The sequence below is a fragment of the Cornus florida genome, unplaced genomic scaffold (genome assembly GCF_030987335.1).
Source record: "Cornus florida cultivar Cherokee Brave unplaced genomic scaffold, ASM3098733v1 CherokeeBrave_3.0.0_Hap2_Chr04, whole genome shotgun sequence".
NCBI lineage: Eukaryota > Viridiplantae > Streptophyta > Magnoliopsida > Cornales > Cornaceae > Cornus > Cornus florida.
Genome location: NW_026775574.1, coordinates 2,207,685 through 2,232,280, shown reverse-complemented (window position 1 = coordinate 2,232,280; position 24,596 = coordinate 2,207,685). Strand labels below are relative to the sequence as shown.

General features: G+C 36.5%; 2 protein-coding genes across 2 annotated transcripts; both read right to left on the bottom strand.

Annotated features, from left to right (window-relative positions):
* Positions 1-471: 471 nt before the first annotated feature.
* LOC132302457 (protein POLLEN DEFECTIVE IN GUIDANCE 1) lies at positions 472-17,353 on the bottom strand. The gene is made up of 11 exons (XM_059799327.1): positions 16,472-17,353; positions 14,883-15,034; positions 13,987-14,090; positions 13,316-13,404; positions 13,102-13,175; positions 11,471-11,621; positions 11,214-11,381; positions 10,561-10,658; positions 10,307-10,429; positions 1,223-1,291; positions 472-1,094 (listed from the first exon to the last, which is right to left on the bottom strand). Exons 1-11 carry the CDS (start codon positions 17,136-17,138, stop codon positions 894-896), a joined length of 1,896 nt encoding a protein of 631 aa, XP_059655310.1. The 5' UTR covers positions 17,139-17,353; the 3' UTR covers positions 472-893.
* A 2,003-nt stretch (positions 17,354-19,356) lies between these two features.
* Positions 19,357-23,718, bottom strand: LOC132305546 (receptor protein kinase TMK1-like). Its single transcript, XM_059803177.1, has 2 exons — positions 21,486-23,718; positions 19,357-20,193 (listed from the first exon to the last, which is right to left on the bottom strand). The coding sequence occupies exons 1-2, from the start codon at positions 23,716-23,718 to the stop codon at positions 19,652-19,654; spliced, it is 2,775 nt and encodes a 924-aa protein (XP_059659160.1). The 3' UTR covers positions 19,357-19,651.
* Positions 23,719-24,596: the final 878 nt, after the last annotated feature.

Sequence of the window (24,596 nt, the reverse complement as noted above, 5' to 3'; positions counted from 1 at the left end):
GTCGGACTTACCATTTTACCATTCGATTGTGTCTTGCGCCGGAGTCTTGTCTCGTCGTCGTCGTCCAAACGCAACCTCTTTGTTGGACTCAACAATCAAAGAAAGAACAGAAAATCTGCACAAGAACTACATCCATACAACCTTTCGCAAAGGTACACTCACTTCCCCTTCACCATACTTGAAAATTGTTGTTATCGATGTACAATTTTGCCAAAGATCCCTCCTCTCCTGATTCAATTATATTTATTTAACCCTTCAACCGGAAAGGGTTTAAATGATTCACTTTTTGTAATCATTTGTTTCTCTCTCCCCCACTTCCAACAAACTCAAATATAGAGCATTTTGAGTGAGTATTCTCCTCCCAAATCTACACATTCATAATTCCATTCTTTACCATACAGCAGTAAATTCGAACGTTAAGATTAAAAAACATTCAAATCCCCAAGTTTTAAAAATAAAAAAATAAAAAAATAAAGGCAAATAAGAAATGATCATATTATTCCAGAGGTCGAGTATAGTATGCACAAGACCGTAGGCTAAAGGTTCAAAACAAACTAATACTTCTTTTCCATAATACATAAATATTATCGTTTTGGTAAACACCAAATCCTTCTAACCTCTTTGTATACACAACAATATTTTGGAATCAGTAGTTGACCTCTTCCGTAAACAAAATTGGGCGAAAGCACCGAGTGAAACTCAATTCTAATGGTCCAGAGTGGGCTGTTTTCAGCACCAACAGATAAGCACCATGCTGCTGGTCCAATACCCTATTCCGATGCCATGTTCGGCAATCCACCATGCTGCTGGTCCAGTATTAATGATGTAATTTCTTAAGCATTCACCAGAGCAAGTTCGACTTTTGTCATGCAAATCTATTTTCTTCTGTTAAATTAGTCGGTGTGCAGTTTTCTCTTCCGGCACCTGTTGACGTACCAAGTAGCATGTTTTTGAAGACCCAACCCTATCATTATCTTGACGCTTGCTAGCATGATAAAAGTCAAGGTGGACAAGAGGAAAATCCAGAAGAACCTCCATAGAAGGGGACAATAGGGGAGATGAGCAGTATATACTGGACTCAGCACTCGGATTACCTAAAACCCAGAAAAATATAATTTCTTACACCAAAATATATAGTATAAAACCGACATAGTAAATACAGATTAGAAGCTTATACCTAAAAATAGCAAATAAGTACTAATGTAGTATAAATTATGCTTACCACACAAGCTGGTGCCAGAGGAACAAAAGTGAGGTTATTCTTCCCGTTCTCTGTTTGAATTTTCAATGTCTGTAAAAGACAATAAATCAAAAGATTAAGTCTTCTCCAGGATAGTACTGGCTCCAAAATGAGAACAAATAGTCCATGTAAAGTTATAATTGCCAATTTGGTGAACATTAATTGATCTGAAAGCAAAGCATGTACGCATCGAATGGGATGCCATCATGCCAATAGGCATCGACAATTCCTAAATATGAAGCATCAACAAAATCAGTTTTGTTCAACTCTTCCGCTTCCTATTATTTAAGAGTATTTCTTTTTAAATGTCTTTTCTTGATAAAGTTGCGTCCATCTAAATCTCCCCAGACCCCATAGTGGTGGAAAACAGCATGTCCGCATGCGGAGGTAAGGTGGTGTACATCTGACCCTTCTCATACCCCCCAGTGGCCGAAGCCTCGTTGAGCTGCCATTTTTTCTTTTTCTTGATAGGATTTGCAGGGATAAATGTTTCCACAATTACACAAAACATCTGCTCATTGTTCACAAACCTAATCAAGTCAAAGCCTGGCAGCTTTTAGGATTAGCCTCTTAATCAAATGAACTTACAAGCTGTTTAAAGTTATATATACGAGAGAGAGAGAGAAGTTTCAGACTTGTATATTCATCATCCTCAAACCTAAAAAAGTGTACAAGGCTTATATAAAGAGTACAAGTCTTACTTAACTACATAAGGGCCCCTATCAACTTTCTGTAATTACATAATGGCCCAACACTTATATATATATATATATATATATATATATATATATATATAAAACATTCTAACACTCCCCCTCAAGCTGGAGAATATATATCAAATAATCCCAGCTTGGAACAGATAATTCTTAATCGATTATGACCCAATGCTTTGGTAAACATATCAGCTAATTGATCTTCAGATTTCACAAATGGAGTAGAGATGCTCCCACTTAATATGTTTTCTCGAATGAAGTGACAATCAACTTCAATATGTTTGGTCCTCTCATGAAACACAGGATTTGATGCAATGTGAACTGCTGCTTGATTATCACAGAACAATGGAGTAGGAGCCTCAACAATTAACCCAAGTTCTTTTAGAAAATGTTGTATCCATGTCAACTCACTAGTGGTATGGGCCATTGCCCTATATTCAGCTTCAGCACTAGATCGAGCTACCACCGTCTGCTTTTTACTTCGCCATGTAACAAGATTTCCACCTACAAATGTGCAATAGCCTGTAGTAGATCTCCTATCTGAAGGAGAACCAGCCCAGACAGCATCTGTAAAACCTTCCACCCTAAGATGACCATTTGATTTATATAGTAACCCTAAACCTGGAGCTTTCTTAAGATATCGTATAATCCGAAGAACAACAATCCAATGTGGCATTCTAGGAACTCCCATGAACTGACTTACAACACTGACTGCATATGAAATATCAGGTCGAGTGATAGTGAGATAAATTAATTTCCCAACAAGGTGACGAAACCTGCCTGGGTCATTAAATAGATCACCCTCATCAGATACAAGTTTTGTATTTGAATCCATAGGAGTATCAACCGGACGACCACCCAATATACCTGTTTCTTCTAATAAATCCAACATATATTTGCGTTGGGATAAACTTATGCCCTTCTTGGATCTAGCAACTTCAATGCCTAAGAAATACCTAAGAAATTCCTAAGTTTACCCTAGTCTTTAGTGTGGAATTGATATTGCAGAGACAACTTCAACTTAGCAATGCCTTCAGAATCATCACCTGTGATCACAATATCATCTATATACACCACAAGAAATATGAAGCCAGCTTTAGTGCGCTGGTGAAACACCGAATGGTCGGTCTAACATCTCTTAAGACCAAATTTTAACGCCACCTCAGAGAATTTTCCAAACCAAGCCCGTGGAAATTGTTTCAATCCATACAGAGCTTTTTAAGGCGACAAAACAGTGTGAAGATACTCCCCCTGAGCAACAAACCCAGGTAGCTGCTCCATATAAACTTCTTCTGCTAAGTCACCATGCAAAAAGGCATTTTTAACGTCTACTAAAACAGAGGCCAATGTTTATTAGCAGCAAGAGAAATCAAAACACGAATAGAAGAAATCTTAGCAACGGGAGAAAATGTTTCGTTATAGTCAATACCATAAGTTTCGGTATAACCTTTGGCAACAAGACGTGCTTTTAAACGCTCAACAGACCCATCTGGAAGATACTTCACAGTATATACCCAGCGACAACCAACAGGTGTGACATCCGGAGGTAATGGAACAAGATCCCACGTGCCATTCTTATGCAAAGCATCCATTTTATCTTGCATTGCGTTCCTCCAGCCCAAATCAGATAACGCATCTTGCACAGTCTTAGGAACGAATGTAGTAGACAACTTAGAGGAAAAACAGGAGAATGATGGCGATATGGAATTATAAGAGAAATAATGAGCAATGGGATGGTTAGTAACACATGAGCGAGGAGCTTTACGAAATGCAATAGGTAAGGAATCAGACACAGTGGAAGGCGCTGGATCCAAAGACTCTGAAGACGATGGAGGACGCATGACAACATATGGCTTTGGTCTTCGAGTGTGTGTTCACTTGTAACAGGGCAGATGAAGGAACAAGAGATCAAGGTTGAAGAGAGAGTGAGGGAAGAGGAACGGCAGAAGGAGGTGACTCAAGAGTGATATCAAGAAGTGAATCAGTATCTGAAAAATATGGGATGGACTCAGAAAACGTTACATCTGCGCTAATAAAGTACTGTTGAGAAACAGGACTATAGCAGCGATAACCTTTATGAGAGCGAGCGTAGCCAAGAAATACACACTTTGTGGCACGTGGGTCTAATTTATCAAAACCAAGACCAAGATTGTGGACATAACATACACATCCAAAAACCCTAGAGGAAGAAAAAACAAGGGAGAATCAGGAAATAAAATAGAATGTGGAGATTTGCCATCTAATACAGATGATGGCATACGGTTAATAAGATGACAGGCAGTAAGAACAACATCACCCCAAAACCGTTTAGGCAAACGCATATGAAACAAAAGAGCACGAGTTACTTCTAAGAGATGTCGATTCTTACGTTCTGCAACTCCATTTTGTTGTGGAGTATAAACACATGAATTTTGATGAATAATTCCTTTATCACTAAGATATGTATCAAATGGAGTTGAAGAATATTCCTTAGCATTATCAGAACGTAGAATACGAATTGGACATCCAAACTGAGTTTTGATTTCTTTGCAAAATTTTTGAAAGATTAAAAATAACTCAGAACGATCTTTCATTAAAAAAAACCAAGTCAGGCGAGAATAATCATCCACAAATGTCACAAAATAATGAAATTTATTGATTGAAGAATGTTTTATTGGACCCCATACATCTGAATGAACCAAATGAAAAGGACTAGAGACACGATTATTAACCCTAGACTTGTAAGACACGCGATGGTACTTACTAAGTTGACAAACTTCACATGACAAGAATTTCAAATGACTAAGACTAGGAACTTAACGCTTCAAAACTTGAAGTGACGGGTGACCAAGGCGACAGTGCCATTGGAATGGAGACAGAGAAGACTGAAGAGCCACAAGAGAAGGTTCAAAATCAAAATAATATAAGCCACCAGCTTCATGCCCCGTACCAATCGTCTTCTTCATCTTGAGATCCTGAAACACACAAGAAGTAGGATAAAATGTAACAGAGCACCGGAGAGATTTGGTAAGCTTACTGATAGACATTAAATTAAAGGGAAACTGCGGAACATGTAAAACAGACGAGAGAGACAATGAATCACTAAGTTGAGTTGTCCCCAAACCTGAAACCTGAGTGGATGAACCATTAGCAAGAGTAACACTTTGAAAAGGATGTACAGAATGAAAATCAGATAGAAGAGAAGAACATCCGGTCATATGATCAGATGCTCCAGTGTCTATGATCCAAGGACTGCGAGTGGAAGACAATAGACATGTGTGTGCAGTACCTGACTCGGCAAAAATAGCCGTGGAAGATGAATTAGATGCTTACTTATAAGACAAAAACTGAGTAAACTCATCCCGTGGAACAGGAATTGTTTCTGATTCAGCTACGTTGTGCGATCCAGAAGCAACATCATTCGGAGAAGAGGAAACTTGATTGGCATAACTAGATGGTTTCCCATGAAGATCCCATGATTAGAAAGACCACAATGGGTACACTTTCTGTATTCCCTGCCACGGCCACGTCCTCCACGTGAATCACGACCACCACGTGTGGAGCGTCCCCCATGACCTCCACGGTAAGTATTATGTTCACCCTTTGAAACCACTAATGCTAAACACTCACCACTCTGTCCAGTTTTCAAATTTGAGGTATCACTTGCAAGTGTAGCACGCTGAAGTCTAGAAAACACCTCAGCAAGAGATGGAAGTGTTGGACTGCTCATAATCTGTGCACGAAAAGGCTCATATGCTGATGATAAACCAGTAAGAAAACGGACAACATTAAAGTCCGCACGCTGTTGTTGCATATTGCGAACATCACCTGTAATGGGCTGATACATATTCAGCTCTTCACAGACTCCCATAACTTTGGAATAATACTATTCTATACTTTGATTACCTTGTTCAAGATTGAAGTACTGCTTACAGAGCTCATACACATGAGTGACATTACCTGTCCCAGAATACAATTGCAGCAATCTGTCCCGTATCTCCTTGACAGTATCCAAATAAAGTAGAGTTGAACTAATTTGGGGTTCAATTCTGTTTATCATCATAGAGATGATCTGAGCATCTTCCTTTTCCCATGCATCAAAGGAGGCATCAGTTGCCTTGGGTTTCTCTTTAGTCAAATGAGAACCAAGACCTCTGCCTTTGAGGAAAATAGCAACAGATTTAGCCCACAATATGTAATTCTTCCCATTGAGTTTAACTGAAGTCATGGGAGAATTAAGACTGTTCGTGGGTGAAGGTAAATCTGAACTAGATGCCATGTTGAATCCAGCAAAACAGAGAAGAAAAACGGAAGAAAAAAAAACAGATTTTGTATTCTGGCCAAACCTGGAAAACGGGTCGGATCTTGGACCGGATCGGGTCTGGACAACTGGGTCGGGTCTGGTCAACGGACCTAGTCAAACGGGTTGGACTGACCTGGGCTATCCAGGTTTAGCAAACCAGGGTTGAAGTAGCTATAACTGTGTAGCCAAATAGAGGTCTTCTTCTTCACACCTTCACAGATGCCGGGGAATAACACGGCGGCGACGACGGCGACCCAATCACAAGTAACGGCCGAATCAATAAGCAACGATCGCTGCAACTTTCGGCCAACAGAGATGAACCTCACCTCTGCGAATCAAGATTGCAGAGGTCGGCGAGCTCGCTGGCAACTAAAGAGAAGCTACCGGCGACAACGAACACGGCAGAGACGACGACGAACAACTCCCAGATCTGACGACGCTGCAAATCTGACGATGATGAACAAGCCGCTGCTGATGACGACAAACAAGGAACCGACGGTAGAGATCACCAACACCACAACTGCAATTCAAATCTTATACAATAAGAACCCAATTACAGATTCTCACACCCATGATCGTACGCTCTGATACCATGTTTAAAGTTATATATATGAGAGAGAGAGAGAAGTTTCAGACTTGTATATTCATCATCCTCAAACCTAAAAAAGTGTACAAGGCTTATATAAAGAGTACAAGTCTTACTTAACTACATAAGGGCCCCTATCAACTTTCTGTAATTACATAATGGCCCAACACTTATATATATATATATATATAAAACATTCTAACACAAGCAAGCTTTTTAATGACTTTGTTGTTACTCGAATAAGCCCATCCGAGCTTTATAAAGTGTTGAGATAAGCTGTTCACAAACAGCTTAACGCATTTGCCACACCTACCAAGATGTTCACCTTTAAAAAAACTATAATGTGAAGAACATAGCACACAAGTATGGCTCAACATACCACGTAAGTATGGCTCATGATTATGTAATAGTATCATCAAATGAAGAATCTGTTATGGGCCAATATATTGGTGCTTCTGAAAATCAGAGTCATAACAGATTATTAAGTGCTGTTGTGAAGCCATAATACCAGTTTCTGCAAATGAGGTTTATGAACCTCATTCTTTGTCACTTTTTTCAATTTATTTCACATTTTCAACTTCTAAGCCTGCAGAAAACAAAGGCAATGACTAGATCCATACCCCAAAAGTTGAACTACACAATCCAACCACAGACAGATCTGAATAAAGAGTCTGGTACATTTCATTAGACGGGCAAGTTTCAAATGTTTCTAAAATTTCTTATCTTTCACTTGATTTAGGTTACATCTTCTCCAGCTTTGTTATTTGAAGTTAGATCTTCGAAGATTGTTAGTGAATCTTGTTCTGGCTTTCAAGCCTGACCATTCGAAGGGGAGGTGGAGATCAACAATCCTGTAGCTCTGTTGTGGGGAAAGGAGGTGGAGATCAACAGTAGTGGGAATTGTACTCCTGGGGTATTAGGGGGAATGAAAATGGTTACAGTTTGATTATGGTATACAAGTGCTCTAAGCGTTTCTCTCCGATGACTCAAAAGTTGATGTAGAATCCATCATAGATAGAGAAGTATCTTTTATGAAATCAGTGAAGTTCATTAAAAACCCAAATTTATAGGATTCTGGATTAAAAACATGTGTTGTTTTTTTTTTCCCTTATAAAAAAAAAGTGTTGAAAAACACAAAATGAAATTAAATAAAATAAAAAAATCACAGCTCCAACAATTGCGTCCAGTACCTTAGATTCAATACACCTGCATTCCATGTCAAAGTACCATTATTATCATTTTTTTTTTTTTTTTGGAAAAGTTCCATTATTATCATTATTTAAAACCTAGATATGCGTTTATGACCAAAGTTTATTCCATCTGTTAATAGAAGGAAAAAAATGAAAAAAATAATAAACCTAGATATGGGTTATGCCTTGTTCCTCTAGAGGGTTGATTGAGGCTTGGAGAGGCATCTCCGTTGGGGCTCTCATTCAAGATGATTAGAGGGCTACGCCTCTTTGTATTTGGTGGTGTATTTGGCTCTAGAGAAATAGGAGATACTTTGATGGAAAAAAGAAACCTATTTCTATGCTTAAGTTCTCTATTAGTTCCACTCTTTTTTGTTGGTCTCAGGGAGAGATTACAGATCTACGGAGGAGATTATTGTTTTTTTGGCCTCTTTGAAGGTCTAAGGCGCCCTCTGGCCCTTTTGTTTGTTTGGGTTCCACTCCCCTTTTGAGCGTTTTCAATAAAATCTTACTTATCAAAAAAAACTTTTTTTTTTTTTTTTTTTTTGAGTTACTGAGTTGCAATGATTTTTTTTTTTTCCTAGTTGGAACTCACACACACTGCCTTCACTGAGGTTCGAACTCCTGACCTCCTTTTGGGAAGTAGAAGCCTCGTACCGCTAGGCCACAGGCCTGTTGGTGAGTTGCAATGATTATGTTATGTCAATGTTATATTGTCATCATTTATTAGTGGGTTAAATACAATGACCTCCCGAGGTTTGCCCTAATTAGTAATTAGGGTAAGATGAAACTTTTTTTATTTTTTTGCACTGACCTCCCAACGAAATAAGGCTTACCGATGTTAATTTCCAAGGTGATTTTACCATAATACCCCAACACAACATTTTAAAAGCCAAATATCTGCAGCTGTGAAAAGACCAAATTGCCCACCTTATATAAAAAAGAACACTTGGCATATTTTGACCATCAAATCCTCATCTGAGAATCATTTTCTCTCTCTTCACCCTAACCTCAGATGCTCTTCATCTTCTCTCACTTCATATTCTCTCTCTTCATCGTCTCTTGTACCTACCATGGCCACTGCCACCTCCTCCCACCATGGCCACAAGCACTCTCTCAATTAAACCACCTTATTATGTGATGACTCTCAATCACAATTAAACACAAACAAAACTCAAACTCTCAGAAACAAACACTTGATTACACACACACACACATATAAGAATGGGGATTACACGAAGAGATGGAAATCATGGAACAGACCCATTTGCAAACATATATATAATGTGTGCGTGTGTGTAATCAAGTGTTTGTTTGTATGTGTATAATTCATATACCTAGACTCATTTGTGTGTGTGTGTATATAATGCTAATTCTAAATCTGTAGGAGAGGCGAGACCAACTGTAAGAAAAACAACCCTAATTTTTTTATTTTACAATTGCTATGTGAATAGGTAATGGAAACATCCTCACGAACTTGCCAACCCTCCTCTCCATTCTCACGTACATTACTCCCTCCTCTTTGTCCTTTTCTTTCTCTCTTCCTGTCCCCACTCACCACCAGCATGTTGTTGTTTTCCAGTTAAACAAACCCATTTGGTTATTTTGTAAATTCATTGACCCACATGTACAAGGGCATTTTTTCTTTTTTTGATAAGTGAACAAGGGAAATTTTGTCCTAAAAAATTAGGTATTTTCATAAATAAATGCCATTGTACAGGTTTAAAAGTCATTTCACATGGAGGGAGGGCATTTTGGGTCAGAGCAAGCATTTTTTTTGGCCGGAGTTTGGCCAGAGGGGTTATTAGTAACAAATGTGCAAACTTCAGGGGTACACGGTGTATGAAATTTGAAAAGTTTCATCAGAGTGTAATTGGGCCAAATCTTAGGAGAGGTAACTGTATTCAGCCCTTTATTAATAGAGCATATTATAATAAATTGAGTCATTTCCCTAAAGTTGCATGCATATTGAGAACAGCAGATATAGCAGCCAACTAGCATGTAATTACATAAGAACTATTTGACTTGCTGATTATCGCAGATAAATAAAGCTTGACCATAAGGGGCTAGATACATACAAGTGAACAGATATGACAGGAGGATTGTAGACTGTAGACAGGTTAATGGCATAATTTTCCTCCCAGTGTCTGTGAGACTGTGCAAGTGCATGTTTGTGTTGAAAGAAGCATAAGTCCATGCAAACAGATTGGTATTGGGATCAAGTAAAAACACCTTTCGCTTTCAAGAGTACGTTAATTAAGCATACCAAGCAAAAAATAAACAACAAACACATACCTGTTTGCAAAGTTCCTCAAGAAATTCAGAGTATGCAATGGGCTTTATGTCATTGAATTTAGCAATGAATGAATGTTTGATTATATCAATCATCATTTCACAAATATAAACAAGGAGAGCATTCTGCAATGTCCACATAAAAAATATAAGCAAACAAAGAGGACATAACAACAGAAGTAGTCAATTTTTATTTCTATATTTTTCTTTTGATCACTTCAAAGTATAGTGTGCTCAGAGGTTTCAAGTGAACTCACAAAAAGAAAACTTTCAAACCAAGGACCTTCAGCTTCCAGAATATTTTGAGCTAAAACAAATAAGATAAATGCTGAAATGTGGAACCTCTCAATTGAATCTGGTCATAAGCAATGGCATAAAAGAAAAAAGGAAATGTGAGACCAAATAGAACCCCAGGAGCACAAAAAAATAAATTATATTATAAATTACAAGCAAAAGCTTTATGACAGAGGATGCTAATCCTAGTCAATGTGATTAAAGAAGCTACAGTCCCATTTGATTAAAGAATTTTTTTTTTTTTTTGACTAGTATCTTTTACTTAAAACATAGTAAAAGCCATAACAGATTTCTTCTTCTTCTTCTTCTTCTTTCAACAAAATAAAATGTCTTCTTATATAAGAGTGAACATTTTCCTTCAAACCAAATTCCAACACAAAAAGTCACCAAACCATCCCTCCAGATATGAAAAATAAACGCCTCATTTCAGAGAGAGAATATTTTAAAATGATATATAGATGTCTTTGCAACTCACATCAACAACAAGGCTGTAATAATTCATATTGGGACGAAACTGTCCAACAAGAACCAATATAATGGGTGCCCGAGCAGTATGTTGCAATATTTTATGCATAAAAAACAAATTTAAGAAAAAATGACCAGGATAACAACTCACCATAATACACCAGACTGTGAATGTTATCCTTACTAAAACGTTTAAACACGCTGCTTTTTATCTCAGAGAAATTGTTTGATACCAGCATAGCCAGCAGGGCATTATTATGAGCAACAATACATGTTGACAAAGTAATCGCCTGAGCTAATAAGATAAATGAATGAACAAGTATGAATAGTTAAGGAACCACAATACAGATCAGGAACATATATAATAAAACTGATAAAGATTAAAGTTGCTTGCTAGAAGAAGGATATTAGAAGAAGCCACAGCTAATGCTTCATCAGAAATAAATCTCCATATCCAATATCTCGTGGTTTCTGGTGAACAATTTCCAAGGCCCTCTGCAGAATTAAATAAGGTTTGCAGTACATCTCCGCCAAAACTCTGGCATAGTTTATCAAAAATCTGTCACCAAGGAGCAGAGCAGTTAATATTAACTTCCAAGCATTCACTAAAACTATCAATTCAGCCAACAAAATTGAAGAATAATGATAGATCAATCCCTGTTCAACGTAGGTAAACTAAATCCTCTATAAAGAATAATTCGAACAGCACATCAACCACAAGTTAAAAAAATAACCATTCAACTATGAGAAGATAAAAGTGTATAGGATCGGGACCAAAATCATTGAACGAGCATAAAAATAAGAAGCTTTTATATGACGTCACAGCTTCCTAGAAGCCTAGACATGTTTTAAAATGATTTCCTAAAACTTGTTGCAATCGTAAATTACCATGAATTTATAGCTTCTATCAATATTGCATGGGACCTTCAACCTTGATTGGAGCCCCAACTATATGAAAGCCATTTGGGTTGGTTTTAAGAAATTATTACATATAAAATAACTTGCATAATAGGAGTAAAATGTACTAATTAGAATGAAGCTTAAATAAAATAACTTTATCCAAGACATGTGACAACTAGCAGTGGAGAGGAGATAGAAAAATTACAATAAGTATATGCTTAGTTCATCACCTAAACCTTCGTTATCCCAAGGCATATCTATTTTCATTGCAAGCATCTCTTTGCCCCTTGCAGAAGGACAATACTTCCCTTTTGACTCCCAGGTTCTCAAGTTCGAAGAGTCCAAGGAATAATTTTAAGTAATTATGCATTGGTCAGCCTGGACTGGAATATTTGGAATGGAAGAAATAGCAGGATCCAATTTAAGTTCTAGAGAGTAGTTTTAACAATATTTTGTAGGATATTTTATCTCTATCCATTATGTCTTCATTTCGTAGTTCGACTTTGATTAGCACGAACTTCTGAGAACAATTATAACAAGAAATCAGGAAGCTTATTCAAATAGGAAGGAATGAATTAACTAATAGATTGTGAAGCTATATGCATACTTAGGGTGTCTTTAAGAAGCCTTTTACTTCTGTAAAAACTAACAAAATGGTAAAAAGAATTGCATAAAGAATGCATTGGATTCATTAAGGAAAAGAGAGAGAGAGAGAGAGAAATGGTATACTGAACATGTACAGGAAAAAAATGAATAAAAGAAACAAAAAAAACTAACAAACAGAACAATCCGTTTCCTCACAATGTTGAGGTAAAGTTTCCTGTTTAAACTTAAGAAAGTTCCACACACTATCCCATGGGTGACTAGCATGTTCTGGAACTGCAATCATATTTGTTAGTGCTAGTTCCATATGCAAAGCATCTTATATCTCTACTAACAGTATTCCATTTTTACATTCATAATTTTTTTTTTTTTTTTATGAGTACTTTTACATTCAAAAAATAAATAAAAATGTCGCATCTGAGTTGAAATCTGAAGGTTCATCTTGGTTTTAAGGCTTACAAGGATATTCAGTAATATAATTACAAGAATCTTTTAGGCTTTCCCTTCATACTGGAGTCAAACAGTTATTTTCTCACCTCCAACACATTGTACACCACATAAAGTTTGATCGTTCCTTGACCACGAATCATGTGATATATTAAGCTGATATCTGAGGCAACAAAATATAAAATATATAAAGCAATATTAGTATAAAGCAATTTCAAATAAGGAAAATGAGGCACATCATGACATGACATATGGTGGAAAGAAAATTGACAGTAGTAAGGGATCCAAATTCCTTTATTAAACCTGTTTGTTCTAAAAGAGCAACTCCACAAACCAGTACAATAAAACAGCCAAAATCAGACAGCTCTGCTGCGGAAGGCTTCTTGAACTGCCTGCCACAAGCATGGTTAAATTATTTAGGTAAAAACCACGAGTTATTGCAGCTAAATTACACCAAACAAAATAACATAAAATAAAATAAGAACACCAACAGTTAAGTGTAAGCAGTTGCCCAGATTTGAAGGAGAGAAGTAGCTTTTCTTTGGTTCAGTTTTCTAAAATTAATATAACTCATAACAATCCTCTAATCTTTTTTTCCATCTTCTTCAACATATTGTGTGTGTGTGTTTTTTTTTTTTTTTTTGGTGGGGGGGGGGGTTTGGTTTCTGAGAAAACAAATTAATATAACTCATGGACAACCAATCCTCTAATCTTTTTTTCTATCTCCTTCAACATATTATAACTGAGAACATGCAATTTCTATGGCCCAATGTACTGAAACTCCTATTTTGAACAACCATTTTGTTCCATCAGATTTAATGACAATTTTGCCCAAAAAAATCTCACAACTACAACTACCGTTTATATAGTATAGTCAGAATATATCTACAGATTCTATACAAATTGAACAAACGTAAGATAATTTAATTGACACTTTATTACACAAAGTACATTTTTAGAAAGACAAGAAATACCTAGTTTTTAGAAGTCTCCAAAAGGTCAAGAGAAGCCTTGCTGGCATAATAGTCAACAACGAAAGAAACGAATCGAGGCATACAAAGTAGCCAACATTTATAAGCTGCAACAGCATTGTCATCAATGAGAATCTGTGCTAAGAAGATTACGTGGTGAAGTACAAGCAAAATTTTAAACAGCAACATATGTAGTAAAGGTATCATAATAAAAAATCCCCTCTTTCAAACTGCAAAGACATCTTGACACTTTTAGACACAAAAAAGGGACATTTCTCGAAGCAACTTTTGAGCAAGAAAGATTAGGTGCACTCCTAATGAGGGTTGCAAAATAACTGAACTGTTCATAGTAACACAGGCTTGGCTCATGCCCATTCATTGATAAAACAAGCAAACCTGAAAAAGGAGGCTCGACTCATGTAGGCTCATAAACAGGCAATTAATTTAGACTCATGACTGTGTGTCCTATACAAGTTCTATACCTATTTATTACTTAACAAAAGTTCTGTACCTATTTATTGATCAAGAAAGTAACAAAAAATAAAAATAAAAATTTTAAAAAATGTTTTACGAGCTCATTAACCAAGCTAAATATGATCAAAGAACAACCCAAGCCAAGATCAAGGTCAGCATTTAGAGCTTGTCCCAGACTGAGCTGTAGCTAAGCCCACGAACAAAAAAGTTGAGCCTGAACAATTTCAACCTTGGCTTGACTCAGTTCATTTGCAACGCTATCCCCTTACCTAAATGATAACACTCTAGTTCCAACAAACTACACTATGGGACACAAAAGCAACAAAACAAGAAAAATAAATCATTTGTGCATAAAAAAAAGTGCAACAATCAACTAATACTCATAAAATGTGTAAAGTTCAGCTTTTGGTGAGAGCCAATATTACCAGTTCACATCGCCATGGTAAGCGAAAAATAGTATCATATACTCTTTCCCGTTCTTTCTCGTTGCCAAGAGTAGTTGTACTACGCAAGGAATTTCCGCCATACATTTCTTCCATAAAGTACTTCACTGGTGACTTCTCCACAGAAAATTGATCTGACAGCAAATTGTAACACCATAACTGAAATTGCAGGATGAAAGAAAGGAGAGATATTTTCTTTTTACAACTACAAGGAACAAATATAGAGGGAAATGGACCAAAACCTAGAAAAGGTCGTGCTAAGTTGCATTAGAAGAAAGATCATTGTTCTATCAATGTACTACAAATTAAATGCAATGATCCTCCTAAGGCAAAGTTGCCGACAGGAACACAAGGGAACTTACATGCTTGCTACGACCATTAGAATTCAAATAAGAGACTTCTTGTAGAATGTGAATATTAAATTACAAGTGCTTGACTGAAAAAGCCAGCAGTACAAAAATTAATAGACAGCCTAGTGGATGCACTGACCGTTTAAATGGAAATTTCTTGCTTCAAGAAATGAATATGCAGTTGTTTCCAAACATTAACAATATTAAGATGAAGAACTAGGAGGTTCAATAATCTGCCATGTGCATGAAGCCTTATAAAAAAAACTGCAGCTTTTGCTCATCAAGTAGGTCTATAATGCTAGTTGAGGGAAAATAAAAATTGTTGGTGATATAAAAATGTCTGCAGAGTAACTGGCCTCAATGAACTTATAAGGCCATTTGACACTTCTGCTCAATGCACATAAAGTTCAAAGCATACAATATAACTCATGCATCAAATTTATTCCAGTGCCAGAGGCAAGGAAAAACAAGCCATCATCAGAAGTATTCACTTCCTCGAGCATGAAGTTCTATTACCTACTTACCTGCACCACTTGGGACTTCCAAAAGCTTATCCTTTACAGCAGCCAACCCAACTTTCTGCTCACTAGGGTGAAAATTTATCCTTACATTACTTTCATTTCATGGCATCAGCTACAAGGATAATGGCCTCCCATTGACCCATTTTGTTTATTAGGAAGGAATGTAAAAGGAACTAATTACAACGCAAGCTATGAGTTCCTTAAGGAGTTTCTTTAGGCTCTGTTTGCTTTAAGAACCTATTAGGGGAAAATAAAAGATAATGCAAAAGAAATCATTTTTCTTAGTTCATTAACATTTAGGGAGAACAAAAATTTATGAAGAGGGAGTCACTGATTATATACACACATATATATACAAGTCATTTCTATTTTTCTTAATCTCAATAATATTTGAGGAACTTTTATTTTATAATCTCAAGCCTGCCAAAAATTCAGAGGGTTTGACTGATTTTTTAAGTTTTGACGTATTACTTTGTAGCATTTGAATTCACTGATAATTAGATTCCTCTGGGTTTTCCCTTGTTTGATTTTTGGGTGACCTAAATGAGTATTTTAATGTAGATTCCAATCCACCATGGAGTTGCAAGTTAGTGTCTAAAAGTCTAAACATTTTCGAAATTCTACACATTTTGGAAACCTCAATAATTTGAAAACAGGGGGCAAAAAATTATGCAATTGACAATGATTATTATTAACTCACAATTTGGATCTTCCGCCATCACACGGTTCCAATCCAATGATTCAGCCGTTTCCAATTTCCTAGCAGCATTGCCACTCGGTTCAACCCGTTGTCTCCCCAACGACGAATCCAACTCCTTACTACGGCTCTCCTCCTTTTCCTTCTCCTTCTCCTTCGCATTCTCACCGGTCCGAGACACTGCCTCCTCGCATCCGCCACTTCCATTCACAACAGTCCTCTGCCTCAACTCCCCAACCAAATATCCATCACTGCCATGCACATTCTGAAACTCCGGTTTCGCAACCGGAGGCGTTGCACAAACAGTCCCCACACTCTCTTCTGGCACCGTCACTTCCTCACAAATAACGCTCTGAATACTGTAATTATTACAATTCAACTCCAATTCATTGATAGAAGAACCGTTCTCTAATAGAGTATGTCTTAGATCATCAACAACCGAATCTTCCGATATCGACCATTGTCGGATGATCTTGCTCTTCTTCTTCTTTGCCTTGCGTTTACGCCGATTGGACTTCAATTCAGAAGGTGAAGCTCTCGATGTCTCCCCATTTTGTCCAAGCGGAGGATCAGAATTCGATCTGTAAATGAAGGTATCATCGTCCTCGGTGAAAGAATTGGCACCCAGAACTTCAAATGAGAGTTTGCGACCGCTGGATCTCAACGCCATGTTTTAGAGAGAGAGAAAGATAGAGAGGGGGAGAGAGAGCTAGGGTTTCATCATGCTGATTCAGATGAAGAGATCGATGAATTTTGTGTATAGAAGGTACTGTGTTCGAGCCAGAGACTCTGATTGAGTTTCGACTTTCGCGAGTCTCGTCGGTTTTTTTTTCTTTTTTTCACTTTGTCACCACTCACTGAATTTTAATTCGATTTTTGAAGTGGAAGAGCATTTTAATGCTCTTGACATTGTTTTGCTGTAAAAAAAAATTAAAAAATCAATATGACCAAAAGATACTATAATTGATAACGGTAATCAATCAGAGATTCGGAGGTAATGAAATCCAGTGACGTACTCCAACAAATAACGAAGTTACACGTCTCTCCTTTAATTAAAGTAAAAGACATGTTAAGGAACAAAAATACTGTAACTATATATATATATATATATATATATATATATATATTTTTCCAAGACATGTTAAGGAATTGGAAATAAAGAGAAAAATAATAAAATAGAGAAAAATAATAGGAAACAGAGAGTTTATTTTACAACTGGAAAAGATTTTGTAAGTGCAAAAGAAGGAAAAAGATTTTTACTATTTTTATTTTTATTTTTTAGTATCAAATAAGTGATTAATACCAGGATATTCAAGATTTTCATAAAGACAAAGTGGTGACTGTGTTATTGTCAAGGGAAAAAAATATAACAACAAAATAATAGTAATAATAAAATAAGATTGAAATTCACATTTTCACGAAAAATTGTTGAATGGTCCTTTTCACGAGTTGAGAATAACATCGATGAAATTCTTCTATGTCATCCTTTAAATTATTTTTCAAAGGCTGAATGCCTATTCGGTTCATTTTATTCTTTTTAGAAAAGTAAGATCATTTAACAGTGAAAAAAAAAACATTTTGATACTTCGTATAAGTTTTGTACAACATGAAAGGAGATCTAAAATACTTTTAAAAAAATAATTAACAGGCATGTGCTTGCATACCCAATCTACAATTCAATTTGATTTATCATTCAAGTTTACTCTACAGTTTTTTTAATTTTTTAATTTTATGTGTACCAGAGGGAGAGAGATTTAGAGAGACAGAGAGAGATTTCAAAATTAATCATTCCATTGTTCGATTTGATAGAATTATTTAAATAGTCTCTCTCTTCTTTTACGAGACCATTGATTTTTTTTTTTTTTTCACTTGTTAGATTGAAAAGCAATTGTTGATTGTGGGTTGGTTTTTTCGATCCAACTTGTTTGATCTCAATTTCTTGAATTTTTTATTCTTTTTAATTTGATTTCGTTGATTTTTTTTTTTTTTTTGGCTTTCTCTAAGCTCTTAAAACTATTCTTATTTTAAGAACTAAAAAAAATTGTTTCAGTTAACAATTAAATGTTACACTTTACATCATTATTACATTCAATAGTAATAATAATAATGAGTTTGATCAAATGAAAATGGAAAATGTTTTTTTTTAGTGTTGGGAACTTTATGAAACTTTCTTTATAATTTTTAATAAAAATAATCAAAAAATGAAAATGATGACCAATTTTTTTTTATATGATTGCGTTTAGTGGCCCTTTTTAAAAACTGTTACCACTTTTTTTTCTCATTTAGTTGGAAACTCCTATGCTTACCAAGCAAAAAAACTAAAAAGTACAAGCTAAGAATGAAAAAAGATGAGGGCCATTAACTCCAAATCAACATAAAATGGGCCCCATACCTTTTGTGGGTCAACAACACAAATATTGCATCAAAAGATACATGTGATTTCATATGTGCTAGGTCTGATGATTCTATTACTCTATCCTATGGTAACAGGCTGAAAAAATATACTCATTTGTTGCATTGTGCATTATACCGTGTTATACTGCAGTAGACGGCCAGATAAAAAACACACAGTAGATAGGATCAGGACTCAATAGACTGATCCCGGAGTTGAAGAAATTATTGAGTGATCCGAACAACAATATCATTTTGTGGTTGGGATGATCCCAGCCACTGAAATGTTGATCAGCATCTTGTCAACCTACTCTACACATAAGCAAAGCAATGAAGGGGGTGATCCCAGACCACTGAATAATATCGAGACAAGCTCAGTATAAAGTTCTGAAATTCTATGAAGAAGAGAACATTTCAAGGTTTATAAGAATGTTCAAACTGGTTTATAAATCTCAAATCAAGCTCCTTTTTGTAAAGATTGAACTATCGAATGGGGCTTTAACAGAAGCTAGGTCCAACAGCTATGCAGAGTGCTTTCCAGAAACTTCTAAAAGAATCAGGGAAGTACATTACAGTTCAAACTACTAAGGAAAAAAAAATACATATACATATATATATATATATATATATATATATATATATATATATAGAAAAAGAATGGAAAAATGAACAATCCTTGCAAGAACAAAAAAGGAGGAAAGCATGGAAGAAGCAGAAAGAATGAGCAAACCAAATCTCTTGAGAGCAATTAATAAGAACGCGATCCCCCAGCGCCTAATATGGTTACTAATCTCACCGTGCATTTGATGATGATACGGAATCTGGCATGCCAGCTCGTCCAGTAGCTCTGCTAGTTTGGGTATTATTAGTGGTGCCCCGGTATGTTGAAAAAGAACTATCCATGCCACTGAATCCCTGATCCTGCCACTTCTTGAGTACCTGCTGTAAGTCTGGTATGGTCTCCTCGAGGTCAACTCCGTACCTATCCTCATAATCTGCTGGTTTCCAGATCTCCGCTAGAGATGAAAGCACATTGACCACATGATTCATGTTGGGCCTCTGACTGGGATCCTCGGCACAGCAGTGGCTAGCAAGCTCAGCAACGGTTTTGATACTGTCAATGATTTCCTTGTCAATCTCAATTGCTGGGTCGATCGCCTTCTCGATTGCGTCCGTCTCTTTGTCCTTGTTTCTGTACATTCTGTGGAACCATGTGACAACATGGACACTATCCTCCTCCTGTTTTGCATCAACTGCTTTTCTTCCTGAAATCAACTCAAAAAGAATCACCCCAAAGCTGAACACATCAAGCTTGGTAGTCACTCGTCCCATTTCTGTCAAATAAAATACAAAATTTAAATGTTAGAGCAATGAAGAAAATTAATTGATCGACAACAAAATATAACAACTTGTATGCTTAAGTTTGACGGGACATCTACTATACATTACACCAAAATAAGAGAAAATTTCTTTATGCTTGAATCTGACAAGATATCTAGTACGAACTGTAAAAAGAGAACATTAAGAGAGAATAGCATTCAACGGGAGAAATTTTCGTTAAGATAATCCATCATATTTTCTTCATAACTTCAAAACCAACATGTATGTATATATATATATATATATATATATATATATCCATATTCATCTCTTCAAATAAAGTCATCATACAAATATGATAAAAGTGATGGAGCAACAAATGTCCCATTAGTATCCCGATCCAACAGTATCTACCTTTCATGATACGATAAGGACAAGAACACGGCTAGAATGAATTCAATGCAGAGCAAAGCTATAGATTAACTGAACTAGATCTCACACGCCATATACTGGGGTGTTTTGAGCCGGAGTCAATGTTGTCTCAACAATAGTCAAAATGGAAGGCCTCATTAGCCAAGACCTTTTTTTTTTGGGTTTAAGGGTGCATGTTGAGCTACAGTGCACCTGCAATATCCTCAGCTGATAAAAACTAGATAACTCAAAGGTAATAAAAATCATTCAACCTTAACAACTACCAAAACAATGACTCAAATAGTGTTGTAAAAAATAATCTTGAACCAGAGCATGCTTTTAGGTCCCAAACAGTGGCATGGATCCATCATTAACATTAAATCTTATCATCTCCTTTTTCAAAGTCATTATCTCATCCCCTCCTGATTCTGTAAAATTTGGTTTCAGAAATTGACTCAGAAAATACTAGATTGCAGGAAGAGACTATTCAAGTCTATAGAGTAAAATCAATCCATTCTTTCTAGTTTCAGAATTCAGAGAACATAAATAGTCAATTTGCTTAGAATATAAGAATCAAAGAAAAAAATAATATCAAACTAAGTTATAATATATAAGCATTGAAAAAGGGAATTCATGTGGCCAACCCCATAAGGGATTAAGACAAAGATGATAATGTTGAGTTATAATAATAAGTTGCTGCTCATTCCCTAATTTGAAAGTGTTATTTATCTAGTCTCAATAATGGGGGTGTTTGGTGTTCCAATGTAGTTAATGGCTCTACTTGTGTTTTGGTTATTTTGAGGAATTTTAAAACTTTTGAAAGCAATGAAAGGAATGGCACAATAGGTGACAGTCATAATAAAAAAGCCACGAGATTAGAAAAGAAACGAATTACTTGTATATTCAGGTGCCATATAGCCAAAAGTTCCGGCAAGTTTTGTAACAATCGAAACGTCCCCTACTGGAGCAAGACGCACAAGTCCGAAATCTGCAACTTTAGCACGCATATCATTGCCAAGGAGAATGTTGGCCGGTTTAAGATCCCTATGAATAAAACTTTGTTGGGCTAAACCATGCAGGTATTCAACACCTCTAGCCACATCCAAGGCAACAGCCAGCCTTTTTGTCCATTCAAGGGGTGCCAACCCTTCCTCCTTCCAGTTAAACAAGTGCCTACTGAGAGGCCCTTGAGGCATGTATTCATAAACAAGAAGCCTCTCATCTCCAGCCAAGCAATATCCAAGAAGCCCAACCAAGTTTCTATGTCGAACCTCAGAAAGAACATTAACCTCAGACATGAACTCACTCAAACACTTGTCGCCCACAAACACTCCGGACTCCATCCTCTTTACAGCAATCGTAGTCCCATCCAACACACCTTTGTAAACAGTCCCAAATCCTCCTCTACCCAATATATTCTTCTCACTAAAATTGTTAGTTGCTTTTTTCAAATCTTGGATGGGAATTACCATATTTCTGGACCCGTCAGTAGCACTCGAATCAGCAATGGTGAGCTTAACAGCATCTTGGTCATAACCTGAATGGTGAGGATGAAACACTATCGCATCTTGACTCTCTGTTATATCAAAACGCTTTTGTTTACTTCCCTTAACACAGAAAACTCCCATCCAGATTAAGAAAACCAAAGCAGCAACACCAATTACAGAACCCACAACCACTCCAGTTGAAGATTTCTTGCCACCATTTCCACCATTTCCAGAAGTATCTGTTCTATTACTTTTACTTCTGGGTGACGGAATATCCTTTCCGATATCGGGGTTTCCATCAGTTTTTACAATCACATTACTCATAAATAATGGAATTTTACCATGAAGCCCATTGTTTGAAACATCTAATAACTTAAGGTTAGGCAACGAGGTAAGCTCATTAGGAATAGTACCCGTGAGATTATTGTTAGAAAGAATCAATCTTTGCAATGACTTAATGGAAGAAAAAATTGGAGAAATGGTACCCGAAAGAGCCATTTTCGGAAAATTAACAACTGTGATGTTCCCGTTTGCACAAGTGAGCCCCAACCAATTTGTGCAAGGATCATTCCCTTTCCAGTTCTCTGCAAAAAACTTCGGGTAACCGACAGATTTTGCAATGGAAAGCAACGTATTCACCCGTTGATCACAAGGAACACCACCATCGGATAAGCAAAAACTATTAGTCCCATCAATCATATCAACGACAACAGAAGACTTAAATTTTGGTTTAGGTCCCTGTAACAAATTATTCGTCAAATTCACCGTCTGAAGTGATGGAAGATCCAATAAAGACTCTGGTATCGGACCCGTCAACCTATTGTCCCTCAATCCCAAGGTCTGCAATCCTTTTAACCCAGAAAAGTCCGGTAAGGGACCGGAAAATGAATTTGACTGTAACCAGACCACGTTTAATTCAGTCATGTTCTGTAACACATCAATCGTGCCATTGAGCTTAGAACTACTCATCTGCCCGTTCAACCACAAGGACTGAATGGGCGAGCCCGAAAAGCTCGCCGGCAATTCGCCCTCCAGGTTGTTAAAAGATAGATGTAAACTCTGCAAGCCTGGGAAAGTGTCACCGCCAAAGAAATCTGGGATTTTCCCGGAAACGTTAGCGGAATTCGCCGATAAAGTTTGAAGGGCTGAAGCGTTTTGGAGACTGTCCGGTATCGACCATGCCGATAAGGGGTTGTTGTCAAGGTTCAGCGCTTGCAGCGACGACATTCCAGCGAAGAAATCAGAGGGAATTGATGAGAAACTGTTGTCATCGAGGAAGAGATTTTGGAGTGAACTCAACCCGGAAAAACTTGGGAGTGACCCGGTGAGCTCGTTACCTGGAACCTCGAAAACCTGCAAAGCGGTGAGTTTGTTGAGATTCGGAGGGAGGGACCCTTTGAGCCCCTGACCTTTAATTTGGATCCGAGTGACCCGTTTGTCTTTGGAGCACTGAATGTATTTCCAATTACAGGGGTCCGAGTCAAGCCAGCCGAGTGAACTCGGCGGATTGAGGTTGTCCTTGAGATCGTGCATTACTGATGCATCGGTTGAACTGGACTGAGAGTGAACGGTGACGCAAATTGAGAATAAGCAAAGAAAGAAAAGGGTAAAAATCCCAGAACCCAGATGAAGTTTCTTCATTTTCTCGAGAAAATCTGAAACAAAAAAGAAGAAAATCGTCATGGCGGAGGTGTCAATGAAGGAGAGTGCTTTCTTTTTCTAGGGTTTGATGGCATTGGGTTGTAATGGAGTCTGATTGATCAAAATCAGAGAAGAATTCTATTTTCGAGGGTTTTGGCATGCATATAGAAGAGGGAAGGATTTCGAAGATGCGTGTGGGTCCCATTATTCCTAAAACCCTTAAAAGGATAGAACAAAAAGAGTACAGTACAAAAGGAGCGTGTGAAATAAATTAAAAGATATGAAAGCTAATATAATTAATTAGTCAATCTATTTTGGGTAGTAAAAATATTATAATATATATAGTAAAAGAGAAGGAATTGCATCACCATAAATAATATAGAAACAAAAAATATAATAAGATATATAGTAATAAATAAAGAAAATAAAGTTTTTAAATAAATATTCTACAATTCTCAATTTTCTTTATTTATTATTATTTTACATTTTTTATTAAACCATCAAGAGTATTTTTTTTTTTTTTCTTGGGTTCAATCCAATGCTAAAATCGTTCATTTGATTGATGTTCATTGAATTAGGTCTAGCAACATTGGCCGTTTGATGATTTAATTATTTTGTAATCTATTTAGTGACAATGAATCATGCGAAGAGACTTTTTACTTGTTTTTCCCTTGTTATTCTTCTAGTTCGTTCGGAATCACGTCTTTATTACTTAAAAGTATTTTTATTTTAAAAATTTACGGTTAGATGTATTAGACTAAGTTAGAATTTGTATCTTTTTAAACTATGTTATGACTAGTAGTGAAGCTTTTTAAAGAGTAGATATAGAATATTTAAGTAATTTTTTTTATTAGTTAATTATATCATTCTTTTTTATT